Here is a 26595-nt window from a genome sequence, read left to right as displayed (position 1 = left end):
AATAGAGTTTGGGAGGGCTACCTGCTGGCAGAGGCACTGTGGGACAGCCCTTCACTGTTTCCAGGGCAGCCCCTTGGCCAGATCTAAGCACCCCTTGGGCCAGATCCAGCCACGGGCCTTGAGTTTGACACCCCTGCATTAGATCATTTGAATATATTTTCCAAGGCTTTCATCACTACTTTACCAAGTGATACTCCACAGAGTATTTTTGATTACTTGTTCCTTGCTCCTTCCTGTTGATAGTTGTTCATATAAAGCAACTGTCCACCACTAAATATCTTCATTGTTTATTCTAATAATATAATAATGCATAATATATGTGAATTATTTTGTTAGCATGTTAGCATATTCCTTTACCAAGAAAACCACAAAGAGAGAAACATTCACATACAAGTAGATAAAACTGGAAATGGTATTGGCTCTGAGTTGGGAAAACTACCAGTATATTTTAGGAGTAACCATTTTGTAATGAAAAGCCAGCTTGATTCAGTATGCATGTTGAATAGAATGCATTATGTAATATAGTCAACACTTAAACTATTCAATGTATAACTAATTACTGTATATATAGTTATGTGTTTTTAAAATCTTAATCTGTTCAGTTTTAATGTTTTAATATTTTAATTATTTTTAGCTAATTTTTAACAGGGTTTAATCATCCTTACCTCATTTTTAAATTTTAAATTTTTATATGCTGTTTCTAGAGATGAATATGGAGTGGCAACAGAATAGAATAGAATAGAATAGAATAGAATAGAATAGAATAGAATAGAATAACAGAGTTGGAAGGGACCTTGTAGGTCTTTTAGTCCAATCCCCACCTAGGCAGGAAACCCTATACCATTTCAGACAAATTGTTATCTAACATCTTCTTAAAACTTCCTGTGTTGGAGCATTCACAGCCTCTGTAGGTAAGTTGTTCCACTGATTAATTGTTCTAACTGTCAGGAAATTTCTCCTCAGTTCTAAGTTGCTTCTCTCCTTGATTAGTTTCTACCCATTGCTTCTTGTTCTGCCCTCAGATGCTTTGGAGAATAGTTTGACTTCCTCTTCTTTGTGGCAGCTCCTGAAATATTGGAAGACTTCTATCATGTCTCCCCTAGTCCTTCTTTTCATTAAACTACACATATCCACTTCCATGCAGGCTCAGGTTATTTGTAACTGTTCTTCATATGTTTTAGCCTCCAGTTCCTTAATCATCTTTGTTGCTCTTCTCTGCACTCTTTCTAGAGTCTCCACATCTTTTTTACATTGTGACAAACAAAACTGATTGCAGTATTTCAAGTGTTGTCTTACCAAGGCATTATAAAGTGGTATTAACACTTCATGTAATCTTGATTCTATCTCTCTGTTTATGCAGCCTAGAACTGTGTTGGCTTTTTTTTGGCAGCTGCTGAACACTGCTGGCTCAAATTTAAATGATTGTCCACTAGGATTCCAAGATACCTCTCACAGTTACTACTATTGAGCAAAGTACCACATATGCTATACCAATGCATTTGTTTTTTCTTGCCTAAATGTAGAACTTTACTTTTTTCACCACTGAATTTTATTTTGTTAGATAGCGCCCAATATTCAAGTTTGTCAAGTTCCTTCGTATCTTAAGCCTATCTTCTGGAGTGTTGGCTATTCCTGCTAGCTTGGTGTCATCTGCAAATTTGATGAGTTCCCCATTTATCCTCTCATCCAAATCATTGATGAAGATGTTAAAGAGTACTGGGCCTAAAACAAAACCTTGTAGATGCAGTTCCATTGAGGACTACACGTTAAGTACGGTTGGTCAGCCAGTTTCGAATCCATCTCGTGGTGATGCTGTGTAACCCACATTTTTCTACATTATCTAGTAGTAGGTAGTAGGCCTACTTTAGTAGGTCTACTTTATCAAATTCCTTACTGAAGTCCAAATAAATTATATCGACAACATTCCTCTGGTCCACTAATTTTGTCACTTTGTCAAAGAATGCAATAAGATTAGTCTGGCATGGTCTGTTTTTGACAAAGCCATGTTGGCTTTTGGTTATTACTTTTTTAACTTCTAGTTGTTCACTGATTTGTTTCTTGATTATCTTTACTAGAATCTTCCCTGGTATTGAGGTCAGGCTGTAGTTTCCTGGATCTATTTTTTTCCTTTTTTGAAGATGAGAACCACATCAGTTCTTTTCCAGTTCTCTGGCAGTTCCCCAGTGCTCCAGGATCTCTGAAAGATATAGTTCAGTGGTTCTGAGATCTCATCTGCCAGTTACTTCAGAATCCTGGGGTGTAATCCATCTGGTCCTGGTGATTTGAACTCGTCTAGGGGAGACAGGTGGTCACTTACCATTTTCTTCCCTATTTCAACTTGTGTTCCTAATCTGATTTTTGTGGTGCTTTACAGGCTCGGGCTATTTGCTGATATTCTGCCTTAGTTATGTCCCCCTCTTTCCACTTTTTATACTTATCCTTTTTGAATTTCAATTTGTCAGAGAGTTCTTTATGCAGCCATGTTGGTTTCTTTTGGAAGCTGTTATATTTCTTTTTCATTGGTATTGTGCTGACTGAACTTTTATAATCTCACTTTTCAAAATTTCCCATGCTTCTTGAGTTGTTTTTCCCTTGAGGATTCCCATCCATGGAATTCTTCCCAAGCTCTCTCTAAGTTTATTGAAATTAGCTCTCTTAAAGTCCAAGACTTTAGTTTGATTTTGTTCTACTACTTGTTTGCATAATGTTGAATTCCAATATTGCATGATCACTTGCCCACAAGGTTAATGTAGCTTCAACACCTTCTATCATTTCCTCTCTATTAGTAAGAATTAACTCCAATATGGCTGATGCCCTTGTTCCCTTCTCTACTTTTTGGGAAACAAAGTTGTCTGCTAGGTTTTTTAGGAACCTGTTGGATCTTTCACTTGGTGCAGAGTTTGTCTCCCAGTTGATGTCAGGGTAGTTTAAAAAACCCCATTACTATTGTGGTGTGCTTCCTACATACCTTAGTTAGCTGACTAGCAAAAAGTAACAGAAATGTTCTGTATCAATTAATTCTCTGTCCCCGCTGTTCAGTTTAAATGTTTATCCAGAAAATCTGTGAATCTAATGCCAAGTAACTCAGTTCCTTTCTTGGATGGATGCAAACCATCTCTTTTGTACAGTTATTCATTGGACCAGCTGCAGACATCATGACTAATGAAACCAAAGCCTTCCTTTTTACATCACTCTTTTAGCCACACATTAAACTCTGCTACATGCTGGTCTTTCCCTTTTTTGTTCCTTATATACTGGTAAAACCTCTGAAAAGATAAGCCTACAATCTATACTACTAAGTTCATACCCCAAGCTCTGGAAATCATTCTGCACAGAAAGTACATCTTTTTGGGACACATCATTTGTGCCAAGATGTATAATAGCATCAACATCACAGTCCTTTCTGGCATTTTTGACTATTTTAAGAATATACTTCTTGTCTCTGCTGACATTACACCTGGCAGACACCTGACCTCTTTCAAAACCTCCATATCATTTCCTAAATTTACATCGTTTACAATTGAATCACCAACCAGAAGGTGACTTCTCTTTTTGGATATCTTGCTCTTCTTGTATGACTGATGTGTAATACCTGACTCACACTTTTGCCTTTCCAAAGTAAGTTCTTCATTTCGGACTACAATCCCCTGCTTATTTGAGTCATTATTATCACAACTACCTTTACCTTAGTGTCCCCATTAAGGTCAGCAAGGGCACTATATCTGTTATGCTGGGATACAGCAAAAGCTTTGTGTTTATGGTTCACAGCTCTTACCATGGCAAATCCCACGGTTGTCCATACTGCTCTTCTCCGGCAGGATCATTGTGGTAGAGAGAATGTGGTACAGTGGAATGGCTGAATTGGGCACCTAATTTCTTCTTGGAGAGTACAGATTAGAGATTCCAGATAGGTAATCTGTCCGTGTAGATTAGTAATTTGTTTACAAAGGGGACTGTATCCAAATTTGAAAAGAGTACTGTGAAAGACAGCTGCAAAACAAGTATTACATTGAACTAAGCCGGTCATTTTGAAATAAAATAAAATCATAATCTCAAGCGCACTAACTCAGAATTTATTATTGCTATTTTTGGTTTATAGTTTTATGATTCACCTCTACCTTTGTCCTTTGTACTCTCTCTGACTCCCACTTCACAGCCAGCAGCTCCTCCCACCAGACTCAAGGAAGTTCAAATGAAATGGAGGCAATTTTACTCTACCTTTGTCCTCTGTACTCTCTGACTCCCTTCTCTCAGCCAGCCACTCCTCCCACCAGCTTCAAGGAAGTTCAAACAGCAAAAATGTTTTCCCTATGTGGTTTTATCAATGAACCAGGACTGATAAGATTGTTTGGACCTTTTACTTTTTCAGTATAAGTATTTTTAATAGACCTGTGATAGTCAGGCAACAAATTGTAACAGGCAAACCTCTTACAGACAACATGGCTGAGACAAGGCCGACAGAACCCAAGAAAAACTGCTGTTACCGGATAATAGAGATTGCAAGTAAGACTCATTTTTCTCTTTTCTTCCCCCACACCCTCCAAACAAACCTAGCCTCTTACTGGATTGGGAAGAGGATGATTGCTTCTCTGTGGAGGAGGGAGTTCCAGCTACAGTAGGAGCTAGTCGGGTAGGGGGACAAGAATAATATTAGGAACAATTTTAAAGGACACTTGAATTTGGTCACCAGAATTGCCTAAAGCACAAACAGTCTTTGCCATAATTGACCAGCTCCTGGAAGCAAATGGAGGAATTAAAGAACTAAAGTCTCTAATGGGAAAACAGATTAATAAGTTAGCAAAACTCACATTCCAAAGATTACCCATGATGTTTGGCCAGCCTGTATGGACTGGGAGCTTCAGGACAGAGAGGATGCAGTGGAGAGGATGATCTTGCAGAGATACAGAATATTACTCCAAGTTGCTTACACCCCTCTAAATAGGGGGAGGTGGCATAACAGAAGAGTGATTTTGATTTCTCTGTCCCAACTCTTATGCTGCAGGGTATATTCCAATGAGCTAATAGAGATTTCTTGGCTCCCAGACAGACAAGGCTGCAAAAGAATATTGCCAATCTTTGGGCAGATTGTTCTACATCAATGCTATTCATACTTGAAACCCCCCTAAAGAAACTTTGTATTTGGCCAAGATTGGAAATTTTGTATTTGGCGAAGACGAGTATTTCTCATCACCTAAATTCGGTTCCTGTTAAAGTCTGGGCAGAAAGCCAAGACATGAGGGAGATCAACATCCCTTGGAATTACAATATACTAATGGCCAAACAAACAAGCCCTCAACTAACAAGATTAGAAAAAAAATAAGGAGAATACAAAATAATATTTAATCTAAACAACGGAAAAGTTTAGTTCAAGAATGATGAGGAAGAGCTAGTCCACCAGTTTGCGCACCCTTTATCCAGAAGACCAAGAGAAGATGCTGACAAAGATTGAAATAATTGGTCAAATGTTAAGGTCAGGAACTAGTGCAACAGAATGTTGAATGTTTTGCTTCCTTCTGGCAGTTCCAGAGATGGGTTCTTACAGGTTCAGACCGGTTCGACCGAATAGGTAGTGGTGGCCTGGGTCACTGCAACTAGTAGGAACCTACCACTGGACCATATAACATGGTTGACAGATGGCTCACCAAAAAGATAGAGGTGACCCAAAATAAAAGGTTAATTTGGGTTAAAGTTGATATTAAGGCAAGGAGTTAGAAAGGAGATATAAAAAGAGGAAATGTTAATGTGGAGAGTTGTTAAAGAAGATGATGTTAAATATTATTGCTGTTATATTATTAATATTATGGTGATGAATACTACAACAAATATGTGTTGTAGTACCAGTAGCAGGAATTCTAAAGTAACTGAGATTTCCATTTGATGTACCAATCTCCACTGAAGAATGGGACAACTACTATCAAAATCTGTTTGCCTCAGTCGAATATGTAGAGAAACTGCCTCTGAGCAGTAAACAAACGCTTCCTGAAACCCTTCCCCCTTGGCCGCCGGTCTCTGTAACAGAGATACAATCTATTATTAAATGTCTAAAGAGCATAAAGCTCCAGGTGAGGATTTTCTACCAGCAGAAATATTTAAGAACTTTGCTGATTGGTGGATGGAATTTTACATTATTGGCAGGTCTATTCACACATACAGTATAAATAACACCTGCCATATTTCAATTGGCAGGAAGATGGCAATAATGGTCCCCATATACAAAAAGGGAATAAAAAGGATCATAGTAATTAAAGACCCATCAGCCTGATCAATCTCATAGCAAATATATATGCGAGGTTCCTTCTGAACAAAATAGAAATCTGGGCAGAGGAAAATCGTATTCTCGTAGAAGAACAAGCAGGCTTTAGACAAAGCCAATCTACCATTGACAACTGCTTTGTTCTAAACTATCTAATGGCCAAATATGCCTATAAGAAGAGACACCTATATTCAGCATTTATAGATCTTACAGCTGCATTTGATATGGTAAGTAGCAATGTACTATGGCATAAACTGATAGGTTTAAACTTAAAATTAAACCTAGATTACTAATCCTAATTAAAATCTTATATACAAATACTTGTTTGAAAGTGCGGTATGGGGCTAATGGAGCCCTGACTAACAGGATTCACATTAGCAAAGGGGTAAGGCAAGGGTGCATTTTAGCCCCATTACTATTTAATTCATACATCATTGCCAGGATTAACAAAAGACCCTATGATGCACATGCCAACAATCCTAAATAGAAATTGTAGCACCTTACTCTATGCTGATGATATACTATTATTATATTCACAAGTAGGATTGCATAGGCTACTAAAGAAATTTAGCTACTACTGTCAAATGACACTCTAATTATTAGCAAATCCAAATAAAAAATTATGGTGTTTGGTAAACATAATCAGAGATATGGGGAACTAATTGAGCAGGTTAACACCTTCATATACTTGGGCATAACTTTTCCTAAGATCTTCAGCTTGTAACCACCAACAGTGCACACTTAAGAGCAAAAGGTTGCTTGAATCTATTACTCAAATTAAAGAATCAAAGTTACCCAGCTCTCTAATACCACTAATCAAAGAATATAAAGCTAAAATAATCCCTATGCTCCTAATAGGAGCTGAGGTTTGGGGTTTACACCCTAGTACAGCTTTAGAGCAAACACACTCAGCACCAAAGATGTATTTTGAGTCCGGACCCTAAGACATCTGCTGCAGCAGTCAGAGTGGAACTGGGAATCTACACAATTCACACACTGTCTAAAATTAGAGTTTACAACTATTAGGTCAAAATTAATGAAATAGAGACGGATAGATTCCCTAAGGTATGTTTACTGAAGCAGATAAAATTGCAATCACAAACCCTCCTGAAATGTCTGAGCAAATTTATAAGTGCACCCTCCAAATAGACAACTATTTAAAATCACAATTGCCAAAACATCTCAGGCAGACATTTACCTGAACAAGATTCGAACAGCTTGATACAATGGTTAGATTTGGGAGATTCCATTATATCCATACAATGGATATACATGCATCTGTGGAGTTGAAGATGTAGAACAGTGGTAGTCAACCTGGTCCCTACCGCCCACTAGTGGGCATTCCAGCTTTCATGGTGGGCGGTAAGGGTTTGCTGTAACTCTGCTTTATAAATTTTATAAAGTAAAGTTACTTCCCTTCTTTATAAATCACCATTACTGTGGAACTGGTGGATGGTTAGAAAAATATACTACTAACAGAGATACAAAAGTGGGCGGTTGGTATAAAAAGGTTGACTACTCCGATGTAGAAGATCTGTTGTTATTGCTGTTAGTTGCAAAGTTGTGTCCGACCCATCGAAACCCTATGAACAATATTCGTCCAAGCCTTTTTGCCTTTTGGTTCTGTCCATGGGTTTTTCATGGCAAAGATATTGGAGTGGGTTGCCATTTCTTTCTCCAGTGTATCACGTTTTGTCAGAGCCCTCTGCTATGACCTGTCCATCTTGGGTGGCCCTGTACAGCATACTCATAGCTTCATTGAGCTACGCAAGCCCCTTCACCACAACAAGGCAGTAATCCATGAAGGGGTTGAAGATCTGACTCATATATTATTCAATTGCTGTTTATATAAGAGGGCGATAAATAAGGGCTTTGATTCACATATTAAATGCATAGCCCAGTGGGAGGCCCATATTAAAACAACATATCTCATGTGTGGCCAGAATCTGAAAATGACAGCACATTTTCTGACTAAAATAGTCTGACTGAGATTGGCATATGTGAGCCTGATTGGGATAAGATTGCAGGGGTGATGAGGAAATATAACTTTATGTCATTTTATTCTTTTTTACATGTTTATGTATTAAATTATTGTATTTTATCCTATAACTATTGTATTTTACCCTACTCTCATTTAAAACTCTTTGTTTAGAATTCTATTGGTAACATGTGTTTGAACCTATATGTTGATATGGCCTGTTGGAAGAATTGTCCATCTGGGTTCAGTTCCAAGTGGAAAAAAAGACACTGGAAACATGGAGACTACTTGGAAAGATGGTTTAATGGTGGACAGGACCACATGGTTTGAGATCCTGGGCAAAAAGAGCATAGGGGTGAGAGAGGGAGATAGATTTATACCTCTCTTGAGCCCCACCTTGGAGCTTCCTGTTCCTGTGTAAGAAATGTATTCTGATTGGTTGTCAGAATCCCATGGGGCCAGGTTGAATCTTGTCAAGTGATGATGTAATAAAGGGGCATTGGGCAATCCCTATTATGGTTTAATGGCTTTGTCCTGGTTTGGATCTTGAGTGAGGGCTAATCCTATATCACCCTGGAGCTGAAAGTCTTTTGTCTTGTAGATAACCAAAATATCTGCTGAGCGCAGGAAGCTGGAGTTTCTGTCTTAAGATTTCTATTCTCTTTTAGGAGAAATATTCTATTCTGCCTTTTTAATATTTCTGAGAATATTCCATTTTCCTAGGAGAGGGGTGGGTGCCAACTTCCTACAGGCCTATGGGCTAATAAATACACACACACACAACAGTTCTTATTCATTTGGAACAGATAATAGATGTTTACTACAAAATATAAACATAAGCTGAAGATTCCCCTCTGCACTTTCTGTTAACAGAATGCCTTGAACTTAAACTTCAAGAACTTCATTCACCTTGTTGTCCTAATTCCTTGATAGTTTTTTTCATCTTTCACATAAACTAGATCAGGGGTTGGTTTGCTGCTAGTGTTACTGCCCGTTCTCAATCCACATGCAATGTGTGCTGTTCAATGTAAATTGTTCTGCACGCATGCGCAGAACAATTTCTAGTGAACTGCACGTACACAGTCACTAAAATTTAAAATGTTGGCACCCATGTGGCAGTGAGGGAACTAGTTCGGGGTCATGGCAGGCCTGGGTCACTGCCAGTTCTGTGACTCAGGCATGAATTCCACTATCGGTTTGGCCAAACTGGCAGCAACCCACCTCTGAACTAGATGTCGCAAAGAGGAACGTTCAAGAAATATTTATTTCCGAAGGCATTTTTTTCTATATTGGGAGCCATAGGATCTGCAAAGGCTTTTCTAACCAACTGAGGTGCAGTTGGAATGTCTTAATAAAGATAAGAATTTCCAATGGCAGATTCCTGCAAGTTGAATGAGAATCAGCCGGAAGAGAATGTATAAGTAAGGAATTGATTAAGGAATAGTCTCCCCAAAGGAAGCTCTGGGAGAGCAGTGAATTTTAAGTGTGGAATGCATGAGGTAAGATATTTAATGATTTGAAACAAGAAATTAGAGATGAGTTTGTAAAGTAATGGTCACTGCTTTTGATATTTGAATTGAGCTGAAACACGGGAGCCAAGTGAGATAGCATTTTTTATGCTGGTTTATTACCAATGGCCACTTCTTATTTAAGAAACCATGGCTTGCTATTGTCCCCAGGAAAGCTTGCAGAATTTTGAGGTTTACAAAATTAGAAATAAGATTTTACAAAAAAAAAAATAGGAAGATAGAAAAAGGGAGGGAGGGCAGGGCAGGCAGGGGAGGGAAACGGAAGAGAGAGGAAAGAAACAAGCAGAAATGAGAATTAAGCACACTCAGTAATCATTAAATGTGGAATATAGTTATGAGGCGACAATATACACCAAAGTTAGGTCTAGATCCTATTTGTTTCTACTCGCCCAATTTCACACTACTTCTTTCACTTAATATATGTCTCTTTCTTTCTCCAGGGAATTTTTTTTGCAAGAAACAAGTCACTACACCCTGCTCATCTCAAGGTAGGTTGCAAACTAGTCACAAATGAGCCGATAGTTCCCTATGTTTCTGCAATTTTCATTCTCAGGAATAACATAAAAATTATGAAGCACTTGAAAAGATTTGGCAAGAATGGAAAAGTCTGTAAAGACATTATAATTCTGTTCATATATTCTACCTGAAGGGGAATTAAATTTGTGTCAAAGAGATGGGGTTATGCTTCCTGATTTTATTCAATTCGTTCCCAAGCTTCTTTATCCAGCAGGAAGTTAACAGAGAAGGATCATGCAAGATTGTATTGGCATTCAAGCACAAGCAAGCAGAACTTCCCCTTGAAAGCTTGCTGGAAAGATCAGGACTGATAGATTCTAGTTCACCTTTTAACAGGTACTTTTTCAGCTCAACATGTGGACAATGTCACCCATGTTTTTAAAAAATATATTGAAAGCGTGAAAGAAAATCTTAAATTAACATGTTCCTAATGGGTAAAGCATTAAAAGGATTCCTTTAGACCTGAATTATTGAAGTAACCAAAGCAGATCAACCTGGAATGATATTTTCTGTTAGAACAATTTTCTTACATTACCTCATATCAGCTATGAATCTTATTTTCATGCAAATGGGAGAATTGTCTATCTTGACGAAACCAAAGACTCATTTAATTCAGCATTGAGTCTCCATCCCTGATTTACCAGATGCCTGCAGAAAGTGTAGCTGAAAACTACACTTTCACTCTTCAGTGAAAACTGAAGAGTTGTACTGTAGCTCAGTGAGACAAGCTTATAAACAATATTCAGTTCCATCTCCAAAATCTTCAAAAGAGTTAGAAAAGTCTATGGTTACCAGCCATAGAAATCGATACTACATTGCCCAGAATTCCTAGATTTTGAATATATAACAAATTAGGATATTTGTGATGACTGGGAAAGCCAAAAACTGCTTATCCAAAGAATGCCCAATTGGGGTAAGTCTTATTAACATTTAAAGAAGTTTTGGGGCAGAAGTCCTTTGGGATTGGGCAGCATATAAATTTATTAAACATTAACATTAAACAGAATGTTAATTGAAACCCCCAACTGTATTTATTCTCATCATAATGACTTAGTGAAAAGGAGGATAAGAGAACTCAAAATATTTACATTATTATTACAATAATTACTTAATTTATCAGTTCTGCTAGTCTGAAGGAAATTTACTGACCCTACTGGTCAAACATTGAATCATATTTTGATGAAGGCTTTCTCCATTGATGGTCTATGGTAATTATGTCTCTTAAAAAGGTCCCCTTGATAAAGAACTGTAATAAATTGTAGATTGCTGTATCTGCCTTAGAGTGAGCAGGACCATCTTTCACCTTTTTGGCCCTTTGGAATGTGTGTGTGTGTGTGTGTATGTTTGTGTGTTTGTGTGTGCACCAGCAGAATGCCTTTAAAAATCGCTCAAGACACAATGTTAGAAGAAAATTCTGGTCTATTTTGTGGCTGAGTAAATGGGCAGATGATGCCTGGTTGAAGAAGAAATAAATTTTATTCAGTAGCAAAAACAGCCAAAAAAAATCAGCTGTCAATGGTACAAAGCTACAAGGTTAGGAAGCTAAGGGTGATAGTATTTATAGTAACAAAGGCCTTTAATTGAATAGTATTGGACTTTGATGTGAAGTATCTTAGATATGCAAATTGAGGTGTTTCTGCCCCTGTGAAATCCAGGTGAAGTCCAAGAGAGGAGGGTTTTGTGGTGTGTATGTGATAAATCTCTTCCTTGATGTGGAATTTTATTAGGGGTCTGGTCTCAAAGTGAAGTATTGTGATTTCCTCTTATCTTGAAAGGGTTCCATTTGATGTTTGCTTGTCAGTACCAGCTGATTTCCTGGAAAAAGTCATTTAATCAATTGCAGCTCAAGTGTCAAAGGCCAGCAGAAAAAGCTTAAGTAGTTTATCTATATCTTTATTTGAGGCTGCTGATAGATGACAGGTGGTTTCTGTTGATGTGTGACCTCATTAAGGGATGTGTGTGTCATATAGGGGCTTTTATTGTTCCAACAATAGATGGCATTTTCCTCCATTTGGAGGAGACAAGAAGCGTTTTTTTCATTTTGACTCTAAAAAGCTCTTAATTCTATTTGCAAAGAAAAAGGGGCAAAGATATTGCACACTGTGTAACCAAAAGGTTTGCCTGCATTTGATATAAACTTTATTGAGGCAAGTGAACCAAATTTCAGACTTGGTAGTACTGCATGCAATTTACTATAATTTTTAAGATTTCATATGGTTCCAAATGGAATAAGTTGAAGCTATTACATATCTATAATCTCATTTCTTTTCTGGAAAGATGTACAAATGGAAAATAGTGATGTCTGTACCTTATATAAAACTCTTATGTATGACAGGATGATTCTACAGTAAAAGCCTACTTAAAGTGGCCAGAATTGACAACTGACCTTTATTCTCCTTTCCAATTTATGAACCTTCAGAACTCTATCCTTTGTTCCCTACCATCCCAATCACCTCACACTTTTTCAGCACTTTCTTTCCCAGGAAACAAATCTAATAAGCATAATTAAGCTATATCTCAAAGAGAAAGGATTCACCTGTAATAGAAGGAAGAAGTGGGGGGGGAGAGAATACCCTTTCCTTCTTCAAAAGAGAAGGAAGGACTGGCAGAGCAATTACTTTGTTTCATTGTGTGCAAAGGGATTACAAGAAATCCTAAAATACATCAGTAAATGCCCAGAGGCTCTCAGCTAAATTTCTCTGTTTGATGAGGAAATATCAAAGGCAAGGAGACACTGCTGTCATAACATGTCTTTACTTCTTGTCAGCATTTTATCCTTTGCAGCTCTATTCTGAAAAAAAAATGAGCTGGATTGAGATTGATCTATCACTATAAACCCTAATATAACTTTTCTTGAAAACAAGAAGGTGGCATATTTATATAAGAAATCAGTTCCTGAAAAGTAATTCTGTGTCTTTTAATATTAAATAAATGAACAGACAACTGAACAGTAATAGAAATAATAGAAAACGAACAGTATCTGAAGGAACTTTAAATAGTTGAACAAAAAATTGATGATCTTGTAAAATGAACATGTGAACCAGAGTTATTTTTCTAGCCATTTTATGGATGTATGTGTGTCTGTATGTATAGGTTATGAGTTGGAAGAAGGGAATTCCTCAATATTGAATGGAAATTGTCTGATTGAACAGAAATTTACTCAGACACGTTTGTGCTGCTGCCTAGTTTTCCCCAACTCTGCTCTTTCACAAAAGTTGCCAAGCTTTTATCTCCACCCTTTCCTGTAATTAAATGATCCCAGATTTGGAGATCAACTAGCAAGTTGCATTGGGGAAAAAGGACTGGAACTGCCTTTTCTGTGTATAATTTCACTTTTTGTATCTAAGGGATAAAACATATATATGTTATGCAATCTGAAGTGTTTTTTCCAAAACTCAATGACCACAAAATTATCATCTATTTTAGAAAACCAGGTGACCGTAGACGTTTATAATAGTACTTCTACTCAACAGTTATTCAACCAACACTCCTCTGAGGAAGGTATGTGGCTTCATAAAAACAGACTGCTTTAAAAAGAGGGGGGGGATTAGATTAAATCATACTATATTAGACAGCTGGCATTATACAGTGCTTGCATCAGAAAATCCCTATTTTATATCTACATATTGCTAGTTTGGTTTTAGCCAAACTATTACCTTTCAGCCTGAATTCCCCTTTCTGTAATATGAGGACAATAATATCTTATTTTATAGATCAGTCATAAAGCTGACAAGAGGTAATGTACATGAAATGCTTTCAGTAAATTGTAATATAATATACTGGAATACTAGAATTAGTAGAAACTTCTTGTTCTATAAACATTTGTTTCCTGTAACACAAATATATATTTTGCCTTTGTATTTGTAACATATATATGATACATTATGCCTTTATATTTGTATTTCATGTAACTAACTTCCTGTAACAAACACACTAGGCCTCTGTAAAGTATCTGGTATTTGCCAAACATATGTTCCTGACATCTGATCTAAAGATTTGATCAATCTTCTTCCTGCAATCCAAGGCTTAAGAACATACCTCAGGGTGGAGTTGTATGGAATTTACTCTCCAACCCAACAGCCCTAATACTTACACATTTGATGTGTGCAAGTTCCCTTCTCTGCAATACTAGGTGGCCAAGTAGCCAATTGTGAGAACAAAGGAGGAGATAAGGCTAATTAAGAAGCCGGAATGGGGGATTTAATTTACATTTCTAACTGTGTGAAAAGGAGTGACACTTCTCTGAGTGTGTAGCTTTTCCTTGTTGTGTATCCGTTTGGAATTGCTGACCCAGACTTTAAACTTTGATCAAAGATTAAATGCTGATTCTTGCTCAAGCCTCCGTTTAAGGTCTTAGAGTCATAAAGCTGACAAGAAGAAATGTACATGAAATGCTTTCAGTAAATTCGGAATACTAGAATTAGTAGAAACTTGTTCTAAAAATATTTGTTTCCTGTAAAATGCAAAGACAAACACAGACAAATACATATACATTATATATATATATATATATATATATATATATATATATATATATATATATATATATATATATATATATATATATATATATATATATATATATATATATATATATATATATATATATGTGTTTTTTTTTATTTGTGCTGATAAATAAAGGAAGACTAGTATAGATCTATTTCAAGCTATTTAGCTCTCATCAGCTAGCCATATCCTTACTGGGATTCGAATAAGGATATGGCTAGCTGATGAGAGCTAAATAGCTTGAAATAGATCTATACTAGTCTTCCTTTATTTATTTATCAGCACAAATAAAAAAAAAACACAAATATAACAAAAGGCAACAGTAAAAATATTGGGTTTCTGTCTGGATGGACTCTTGTGACGAGCCTAATGACAGAGAGTGGAAGTGTGACCTTCCTCCCACACTTGGGCATACCAGGGGTTGTGACTTTAAGTATATATATATATATATATATATATATATATATATATATATATATATATATATATATATATATATATATATATATATATATATATATATATATACACACATACATACATACATACATACATACATACATACATACATACATACTATATACTATATACTATATACTATATACTATATACTATATACTATATACTATATACTATATACTATATACTATATACTATATACTATATACTATATACTATACACTATACTATACTATTTGGGCATACCAGGGGTTGTGACACTAAATACATACCTATTTCCCTGGCTCAGTTGATAAAGGAGAAGAACCTTGTGGCTTAGTAGTTAACACATCTGCCTAATATGTAATACAGCCCAGGTTCGAATCCCAGTAAGGGTATGGCTAGCTGATGAGAGCTAAATAGCTTGAAATAGATCTATATAATCTCCCTTTATTTATTTATATAAATAACACAGATACAGACACAGAGACACAGACACAGACAAACACACACACAGACACACACAGACACAGACACACACACACACACACACACACACACACACACACACATATAACATTTTTACAACCCCTGGTAAGCCCCAATTATGGGAGGAAGCTAACTGCTTCCATCATCTGTCAATCGGCTCGTCACAAGAGTCCATCACGACAGAAACCCAATATTTTTACTGTTGCCTTTGTTATATTTGTGTTTTTTTTTATTTGTGCTGATAAATAAATAAAGGGAGACTAGTATAGATCTATTTCAAGCTATTTAGCTCTCATCAGCTAGCCATACCCTTACTGGGATTTGAACCTGGGCTATATGGCATACTAGGCACACTAGGCAGAGATCTTAGCCATTAGGCCACAGGCTTTTATCCGTTATCAGCGAAGCCAGGGTGAAAGGTATCTATTAGATTTTTACAACCCCTGGTAAGCCCCAATTATGGGAGGAAGCTAACTGCTTCCATCATCTGTCAATCGGCTCGTCACAAGAGTCCATCACGACAGAAACCCAATATTTTTACTGTTGCCTTTGTTATATTTGTGGTTTTTTTATTTTATTTGTGCTGATAAATAAATAAAGGGAGACTAGTATAGATCTATTTCAAGCTATTTAGCTCTCATCAGCTAGCCATACCCTTACTGGGATTTGAACCTGGGCTATATGGCATACTAGGCACACTAGGCAGAGATCTTAGCCATTAGACCACAGGCTTTTATCCGTTATCAGCAAAGCCAGGGTGAAAGGTACCTATTAGATTTTTATTTTATTTCAAGCTAAATAGCTTGAAATAGATCTATACTAGTCTCCCTTTATTTATTTATCAGCAGAAATAAAAAAACACACACACACACATATATATACACACACACACACACACACACACACATTCTCTCTCTCTCTCTCTCTCTCTCTCTCTCTCTCTCTCTCTCTCTCTCTCTCTCTCTCTCTCTCTCTCTCTCTCTTTGTATTTCCTGTAACTAACTTCCTGTAAAAAACATACTAGGCCTCTGTAAAGTATCTGGTATTTGCCAAACATATGTTCCTGACATCTGATCTAAAGATTTGATCAATCTTCTTCCTGCAATCCAAGGCTCAAGAACATATCTCAGGGTGGAGTTGTATGGAATTTACTCTCCAACCCAACAGCCCTAATACTTACACATTTGATGTGTGCAAGTTCCCTTCTCTGCAATACTAGGTGGCCAAGTAGCCAATTGTGAGAACAAAGGAGGAGATAAGGCTAATTAAGAAGCCGGAATGGGGGATTTAATTTACATTTCTAACTGTGTGAAAAGGAGTGACACTTCTCTGAGTGTGTAGCTTTTCCTTGTTGTGTATCCGTTTGGAATTGCTGACCCAGACTTTAAACTTTGATCAAAGATTAAATGCTGATTCTTGCTCAAGCCTCCGTTTAAGGTCTTATTTTGGCTGTGTAGGCTTAAACGTATTCTGGGACCTTACAGTATCTAAGGGATAAAACATGTGTATGATGTGCAATCTGAAGTGTCTGTTTCAAAACTCTATTACAAAATTATTATTTATTTTAGGAACCCATGTGTATACAGTAGACGTTCATAGTAGTAATTCTACTCCACAGTTATTCAAGAAATTCTCCTCTGAGGAAGGTACAGTATCTAAAGGATAAAACATGTGTATGCTGTGCAATCTGAAGTGTCTTTTCCAAAACTCAATGACTATAAAATTATTATTTATTTTAGGAACCCAGGTAACAGTAGAAGTTCATAATAATAATTCTACCCCACAGTTATTCAAGAAATTCTCTTCTGAGAAAGGTATGCGGCTTTATAAAAATAGGCTGCTTTAAAAAGAGAGAGAAAGAGAGAGATTAGATTAAATCATACTATATTAGACAGCTGGCATGTATAAGCGGTATATAAGTCTAACTGCTATTGCTATTGCTATTGTTCAAAGGCTGGAATATGTGATGACAAAGTGAGTTGGAAGAAGGGAATTCCTCAATATTGGATGGAAATTGTCTGATTGAACAGAAATTTACTCAGACACGTTTGTGCTGCTGCCTAGTTTTTCCCAGCTCTGCTCTTTCACAAAAGTTGCCAAGCTTTTATCTCCTCCCTTTCCTGTAATTAAATAAGCCCAGGTTTGGAGATCAACTAGCAAGTTGCATTGGGGAAAAAGGGATGTGGAACTGCCTTTTTCTGTGTATAATTTCACTTTTTGTATCTAAGGTATAAAACATATATATGTTATGCAATCTGAAGTGTTTTTTCCAAAACTCAATGACTACAAAATTATCATCTATTTTAGAAAACCAGGTGACGGTAGACGCTCATAATAGTACTTCTACTCAACAGTTATTCAACAAACTCTCCTCTGAGGAAGGTATGTGGCTTCATAAAAACAGACTGCTTTAAAAAGAGAGAGGGGGGATTAGATTAAATCCTGTTAGACAGCTGGCATTATACAGTGCTTGCATCAGAATATCCCTATTTTATGTCTGCATATTGCTAAGAAATCACTAGCTGCTTTTAGCCAAACTACTCCCTTTCAGCCTGAATTCCCCTTTCTGTAATATGAGGACAATAATGACTTACTTTATAGACCAATCGTAAAGCTGACAAGAAGTAATGTAGGTGAAATGCTTTCAGTAATTGAGAGCACTATATAAATTAACAGTGCAGTACTGCACAGAAAAGGAGCTAATTCTGAGCAAGTCCTCCCTTTAAAAAATATGTTTCTAAAGATTTATATGTAGCCTATGTTTCCCAATTAAAGAAAGCAAATGAGCCTCAAATTAATTTGCAAATAGATTATTAGGGCTGTCCTCTTCCTTCTCATTAAGAAATCAATCCTATGAGATTTGAGCATGTTCTTCATAATAAGAAAATTGTACAATGTTTCCTTAAGTAAATTTGACTCCTGGTAACTATTCAGATGGATCCATGAAAGTTGAGGGTTGGTTAAAGCTGTTTGTTTTAGGAAGTAATTTACTAATTTACTATATACTTTTTGAGACTAGTATGAAACCTTGAGAATTCCTTAAGGTGCCTCATCGTAAACATTAGCCAAGTCTGACCCTGTTTTCTTCATAAAGGTCAGCGAAATTGATTAAATACTACAACCTACAGATCTCTCATTTAATGAATAAGTTGTTTCAATAAAATGAAAATAAAAGCAAATATTATTGAGTTGCTTAAGAAGTGGCAAATATTAAATGGACACCACCAAAAGTCCTTGGTCAAGCAATACTGTAAGATACATTTTATGGGTAATTGCAGATATAGTCAATAATAAATATTTTCACTACAAACTCTCAGTTCAATGAAAGATACAAAATGGATGACATTATGCCTAAGCATTGCTGTCAGTTCTCCATGTTGGTCAAATCTGCTTTCATCTATAATAAATGATACTTAAATTCATGATCAGTTTGTCAGATGTTGCATCCACTATCTAATCATGAGAGAGATTAAAATCCTAGATTCCCCATATCACCAAAATAATGTTATTTATTGTAAGAGATTTACAATGAATTGTGGTTTTCTAATTTTGGTCAGTTGGACATTCCAATCACATCCCATTTACATCCAATCAATTTCTTAATGCTTTCCTATTGTAATATTTGATTATTTTAAAAAAGAAGTGGATAGATTGAGGAGAGAAAAATAGCAAAAATTAACTGCAATTTAAGTAAACAATAGGCGAATTTCAGATGAAAATTTTGCAAAGCTATGACACTAATAATGATTACATGACAACTCCTTGATTTGCATACTCATGGAAAAAGTATGTGCTTTTGTCCCAAACACTGCTCAACATCTGTTATTATAGTGGGAGAGTGACTATAGAGAGTTTAATAGCAAAGAACTACAACAGGTTCTCCAGCCTGGTGTTTTCCAGTTGTGTGTTACCAAATCTTCTACAACTTTCCAAGCTAGCATATTAGAGTATGCATTTTTCTGTCTATCCAACGTGTTCATATTCTTTTCAAAATTTCATGTTTTCAAGTGAATGGAAATATCAGACCCCGCCCACCTGGACTCAAAGATCAGCATGGTAACTACATTATATTGTCTGTCCCATTTCTACAAGGCTGTGTAATTAATTTATATTCTTCAGTAATTCAGCAAGTCTTATATATTATGTTTAGTTTATCAAAGTATCTCAGTAAATTATGGCTTAATCTGTTAACATGAGGTGTAGAAAATATTTACTAATGTTTTATTTGAATTAGGAAACCTGGTCTTTTGACCTTTTTTAAAAACCCTAATATTTATTAAAATATCCCTCTCAATATATGAAATGAGCAGACATAATATATGGAGAAGGGGAAGAATTCTTGGCAGAGATTACCATTTTAAGGTATATTTTTCCCTTTGATTCTCTCTTATTCTTTTCTGCTGATAATGAACAACAGTATGGTTTTTTAGTGGACACACTTGTGCTTTAAAAATTCCAGGGTTGACAAAGTCAGCATTCAAGCTTTGTTCTGTTTTGGTGTAAAATAGAACTCTGGGCATCAGGAAACTGGAAATGTCCACTTTGGCCAATAACTCTAATCCCCTTCATAATCCTTTTAGGGTTAGGGTTAAATTAAAACATCCCTGACAAATACTTGAACACATCCAAGGAATGGAAGATACCAACTCTCCAGATTATTGGCTCCTCTGAAGCCAATTTTATATTCAATGACCATATCCTTTCCTATCACTTAAAATCTTTATTTCATGTCTTATATTCTGGAATAATGAAGAGCACATCTTGACCTTTCATATTATATCCCTTCAGATATTTGAGGAGCGCTATCATCGTTCTCTACTTTCTGTTATAAACATTCCAAATTCATTCAAACTCTTGGCATAGATGTGTTGCTTGGTACTCTTATTTGCTTCCTCTGAACTTCTTTCAGTTTGTCTGCCTCTTTCTTACATATGGATGATATGGATGAACTGGATGCAATAGTTGTGGAATCTGGTCAGTACAGAATGATTACTTCCTGTGATTTGGAAACTTTCCTTCAATTGATAGAGCCTAAAATTGCTTTTGTGGCTACATCATATTGCTGACTCAAATTTATTTATTAAACTACTATTTCAATCTCTTTTTCAAGAGAATTACTGCCAAGTCAGTATGTTAGCCTCCCCACATTGTATACTTGTGCATCTTATTTCTGCTTCTTAAGTTAAAAGTAGGAATTTCTCTCTCAAATTTCATTCTGTTATTTTAAACCAATCTCTGAAAGCTATGAAATTTATTTCACATTTTGATTCTTGCTTTCTAGATTATTATATATCTACCAATTTTGCATCAGCTACAAATAAGCATTCTCTCCACCACTTCATCCAACTTATTAACAAATCTGTTGAAGAGCACAAGGATTGAAACTTATGGCACCGCCCTCAGCACCTTATTCCAGTTTCATGAGGAACCACTTATGATCCTTCATTGAGCATGATTTTAAGGCAGCTACATATCTGCTTAATTTCATTTCATTCAGCCTACTCCTAAGTAGCTTATTAATCATTATGTCATGTGATATACTGTCAAACACATTTCAGAAATCAACATGTTAGATCTTCAGCAATATCAGAATTTATTTAAAAAGATAATGTTAGTTTGATAACACCTGCTCTATATTGACTATACTATATTGACTTTCAGATAATTACTAAACTATTGTCAAGATGCTTACAGAACAATCTTTATAACATGTGCTCTAGCATCTTTACCCATATTGAAATTACTCATTCCTGCCCCCTTTTATTTTTTTCCAACCAGCTTTTTCTGTATATATATCTATCTGTGTACCAGCAAGAAAAGTCTCTAAACACAAATCAGAATGGGATCAAAATATGGCAAGCACAGCAGAAAATGTCAGAAGAAGAAAAAAAATGAGTTTATAAATGGGTTAGTCCAGCCAGGAACTACAGATATATATTTAAAAATGCACTAGCAATGCACTAGCAATGCACTAGGAGCCTGGTACATATTTCCAGCTGTTGATGGTATCTTCATATCATTGTATGACTTCTTGTGAATTCTGCTGCTGTTTTGAGCCTTTTCAATTATAGCCTGAGAAAGAGCAAAACAGACCACCAATTTAAAGAATGGCCATGCTCCCAAATGGGAAAAAGTAATTTTCAGAGATGTGCAGAGTAGGAACCTCTTAAATGCATAAATCTGCTTTAGCTCTCTTTAGGTTACTGAAATAGCCCTCTTCAGTAAAAGGCCATATATACCAACAAGCTTATTAAAGAGACAGATGCTGGTGCTGAGTGCTGGTTGAGACAGACAGATGGCTGCTCAGCACATTAGGCGGCTCATGGGTCCATCCTTTCTTGCTTGAAGTTTTGCCTTCACTCACTGCAGCCTGGAAATGAGGTTAAATCCTAAAATATCCTCCTGCAGTCTCTATAGCTTCTGAAACAAGGCTTTTCTTTGGTAGCACCTGCCCTTCCCTGCAATCTCAGGTACAAAGAAAGATTGCTCCCTAATGTTAAAATATGGAATAGTGTAACTTTGGAAAGCTCCAATCTGAGATGATAGATAGATAGATAGATAGATAGATAGATAGATAGATAGATAGATAGATAGATAGATAGATAGATAGATTAGACAGATTGTTTATTTATTTATTTATTTATTTTGTCAACAAGTACAAGGAAACAAGTATCAGTATAGACATAGACACATGAAAAAATGGCACATGAATATAAGTAAGCAAAACATAGCCATAAACACATAAAATGAGTACATATAAATGGGGACAGTAGGATAGGGATGGTAGGCACGCTGGTGTGCTTATGCATCCCCCCTTAGGGACTTCTTAAGAAACGTGTAAGGTTCAGGGTAGACAGTTTAAGGTAAAAGGCATGGGGCTTAGAGGAACTAACAACAGGATCAGGTAGAGTGTTCCAGACATTTACTACTCTATTGCTGAAGTCGCATTTCCTGAAATCAAGATTAGAGCTGAATACATTTAGTTTGTATCTATTGATAGCCCTTGTGTTATTGCAGTTGAAGTTAAAATAGTCACTAACAGGTAGGGCATTATGGCAGATAATCTTGTCTACTAAGCTTAGGTCAGAATGTAGATAGCAGTCCAAATTTGTGGTGATAGTTAAAATTAAAACTGGAATCTTAGGACAATTTAAAAGTAGTTCACATGATGTCAGGAAAAAAACATTAAAAACTCATGATATTGCATAATTCTCAGGATGGCTATTTTCTAAAAGTAGCATGGATGCTAATCGTTGGATTAGATTATGTGTGTTTTTACAAGTCCAACCCAGGTTGAGTCATCTCTGCAACATGCAAGAGTTATTTAGCCCCAAGTGTTCAGAAGAAGGCAGGCATCAAACAAAACTCCTTGCTACTCAGAAATAAAGTAGGGTAACAATCAAACCAACAATCAAATAAGCAATACCCCAATCAAGAAACTACCAAAGAGCCATCAGTAAACAGCCCAACTAAAGCATGTCTATGACAACTCCACTCAAGACATCAGAATATAAACTGACAGAAAGCGGCACTCCTCAGTAGCACTGATGATGTTGCCTAGTTAGGATAATGGAACATTTGCAAGAAAACAAGCAAGCTCAGAGAGCACCAAGAACCCCTCACAAAGTAGAGTAGTTAGGTAAATAATAAAGCAGGTGCGTCTTCTTTATAAAGTTGTAGAAATCATCTAATTTGAGCAGTAGGTGTTTTTGTACTTTTGTATCTAGAGTAGCACTTACTTGATATAATATTGACTTTCTGCTAACATTGTAAGACATAACTCCCATCACCTGACTCAATTCTGTTTAGCTGACATCTAACCTGAATAAATATGAATGATGCTATTTGCAGACAAAATCTCACAAGTATGTCAGTTTAGGAGCAAGTTACCTCATCTATTTTGCCCTAAGCAAGGCTGCTGAACAAGAAACCGTATACATATTAAGTAGAAAGCAGTATACATTTGCTTTACTGCCCTTATTGCCAGATTGACCCAAACATACCATATTTGTGCCTAATTCTCTGCTATTACTGCTGCATCTTTAAGACTTCTTAGTTATGCTATTTAGGATTTTACATAACATTTTATTGTGCTAACATAATATGTACCGTGAGCTAAAGAAAAAACCCAACCTGAAGTATAGAAGCCTTTATTATTGTTGTAAATTAGATTTACTAGGTTGTTGGCTTGTTCTTTCTAGAATAATTAATCTAGGGAGATCAATTGCAGAAGAAGATAGAGCTTCTGCATCCGGTCATCCTAATTATTCCTGATTGCATGTTTACTTCCAGCTTATCCATGGGACAGATCATGCTTAAAATCTATGCCTTTGGACCTGAAGCAATTTGAAAAAGTGGATGCATATGCAAAAAAGGTAAATAAATTCTGAAAGTAATAACAGCATGCCTCAAATAGGGTTGCTACCCTTTTTAGATATAACCCATGGCCTTGGATATATTAGTGTTTACTGCATTACATAGATTCTAGTGTTAATTATTTCCAGCAACATTATGGAATTCATGTGGAGCCTAGTTATTTAGTTTTTCTAGCTATTTTAAATTATGCTGATGTAGTTATGCTGACAAATTGCTTTATATACAATATATTATTATTTCAATAATTATGTTGTATGTCCAAATTACTAGCATGTTTGACAGTTCGTCAAGATTTATAGAGCTGCTAATAGCTAAGCTGATAATCCAGATACGTAGTGAATTAAAAACTACACAATAGTGTTGATTTAATACATACTCTCTCACACACAGACACAAGTACTGTTTTGGAGAAAGATGGAAGTAAATTGAACTGCATCAGAAATTCATAATATTTGGATCCTGGGAATTATATCTGATTTGTAGAAAATAGGTGCTGCGACTATCAGACTTATGACAAATTATAAAGTTTGCTAAATTTTGATGGCTGCAATCTATTGCTTCAGACAAGTTCTACTTGAACAGAATATATTTTAGTGATGATGAACCTTTTAGGCACTGAGTGCTCAAACCTGAAGGCGTGTGTCCCCTGGAAATCCAAACCAGCTGGCTGGCGGGAGGCATGGCATCTTAACACCCGCAGCTCTGCAAGTCTTTTTCTCCCGTGAGCTTCTGTTTCGTCGTTTGCAGAGAAAGTTCTGTTTCCCTGCAAACGATGGGGTGAAACACCATGGAGAAACATGGTAGACCTGACCTGGGTCAACAGAGCACGTGTCCACAGAGAGGACTGTGTGTCTCCTCTGGCATGTGTGCCATAAGTTTGCTATCACGGAAATATAGTATACAAGTGATCCATCTGAGAGTTTTATTGTATCTGTATTTGTGCATCCGTGTTGTATCTTCTATTGTATACTGACCTCATTCTTTCACAATTATGTTAAGGAAGCCATTTTCTCTTCTTGAAGAAAAATGCAAACTTATTCTAGTTCAAAATGGTAGCCTAATGGAAGTTGTATTTTCATTGAGAAAAACTGCTCAAAAAACATGTGATATGCATACTACCTTGAGTGGTCTAGTTGCTTTAGAAGTGTGAGTCAGACAGAATAAATGTTTCATTGATGGATCCTGGCAAACGTTGCCGTCTGATGTTATCTAAATGGGTGATCTTTTCCTATAAAAGTGAGCAAAAAACATGCATAAGAACTGAAGTCAAGCATATTTTAAATAGATCAGGTTAAGAAAGGGATTTTTGAAATATATGAGTACAGATCTAATTAGGTAAAACATCAACCATTTCCCAATCATATTGCTAAATTTTAGAAATGCAAGAAAGTATTAAAACAAGCTAAAATTATTTTCCCATCTATCCTTGCGTAGACTCTGTTGACCATCAGCAAGTCTCCAATTTCTACTATCTTGAAACTAGAAGGCTGAAGAACACCGTATATCAGGCTTATCTGTTAGCAGTACACAGTAGGAAATTTCCCTTGTCTCCAACCTCTTAGCTGAAAACTTAAACATTTGCCGTTGTGTCATATATTCTGTCATTTTGTTAAGGTATTTTCCCAAGACATTTTTCTGATCTTCCTCCTTAAGAATTTGCATCCATTTTTATCATTAAAGTCACAAGACTATAAAAGCTTTTGAAGAAACATCTCAAATTTATAGAACACATTTTGTTTTCTTCTAAATTCCTTAGAGGTCTCACTTTGAGGGGACCCTCAGGATTTATTACCACTTTTGCAAAAAAAAATCACATTGATAACTCAATACAAGTTGATAAATATTTATTACAAATACATTCACAACCCAAGATAGATGCCCATAAAAGATAATATTTGTAGCTTGAAATCAGGAGTTCTTGATGCTCTCTGAGCTTGGTTGTTTTCTTGCAGACATTCTTGCACACAATGAAATATCTCCCAGAAAACAACCAAGCTCGGAGAGCACGACTCCTAACAATGAGATATTTATCACCAATGAAGATGAAAATACACCAGGATAATCTTGCAGGATCCAATTTGGGTCAGTCATCAGGACCAGATTCTGAGCTTTCAGACTCATTTTGGAGCCCATCTTCAGGAAACACCTCTCTAGCAGTGTGTGTGCTGTTCTGAGTGTGGTATTTATATGGTGGCTTTTTAGATGTTGATTGGGGTGTTGATGTCTGGTTATTAAGTCATTGGCTGTCACTTGCTTGTGCTGCCCAGACCTCACCTTGATAAGTACTTGATAAAATGATGGTAAATTAGCACTCCTGTTGACTGACGAGGGGCCTGTTTTCCAGGCTTCAATCACTTCCCTGGTTGTTTTTGTGCTTGCTCATCCAACAATCTTAGTAGGTGCAAAATTTAATATGAGTCATTGCAGTGTGAGGCTACCAGTGAGATTGAGTCTCCTTATCTGACTGCTCACTTGTGTTCTTGAAATCTGGTGGTTACTTCCTCCCTGTC

General features: G+C 36.3%; 1 protein-coding gene across 2 annotated transcripts in view; it reads left to right on the top strand.

Moving 5' to 3' along the window:
• Positions 1-583: 583 nt before the first annotated feature.
• Positions 584-26595, top strand: part of LOC148043613 (kyphoscoliosis peptidase-like) — a 41414-nt gene continuing 15402 nt past the window's right edge. The window contains exons 1-8 of one of the 2 annotated variants that reach the window (XM_087725565.1): positions 584-911; positions 4435-4503; positions 10201-10248; positions 13703-13777; positions 17278-17355; positions 18017-18091; positions 19718-19765; positions 24002-24084. In XM_087725565.1, coding sequence (XP_087581691.1) covers positions 4440-4503; positions 10201-10248; positions 13703-13777; positions 17278-17355; positions 18017-18091; positions 19718-19765; positions 24002-24084 — 471 coding nt within the window. In that variant the 5' untranslated portion in view covers positions 584-911; positions 4435-4439. The remainder of the gene's footprint in view (positions 912-4434; positions 4504-10200; positions 10249-13702; positions 13778-17277; positions 17356-18016; positions 18092-19717; positions 19766-24001; positions 24085-26595) is intronic. The other variant, XM_087725566.1, reaches the window with a different exon arrangement.

This window comes from Thamnophis sirtalis, unplaced genomic scaffold (assembly GCF_051295495.1).
Source record: "Thamnophis sirtalis isolate CommonGarterSnake01/CBP01778 unplaced genomic scaffold, rThaSir2_p1.2 scaffold_11, whole genome shotgun sequence".
In the NCBI taxonomy this organism is placed as follows: domain Eukaryota; kingdom Metazoa; phylum Chordata; class Lepidosauria; order Squamata; family Natricidae; genus Thamnophis; species Thamnophis sirtalis.
The sequence above is the reverse complement of the archived record's forward strand: the minus strand, read 5'-3'. Positions and strand labels throughout refer to the sequence as shown.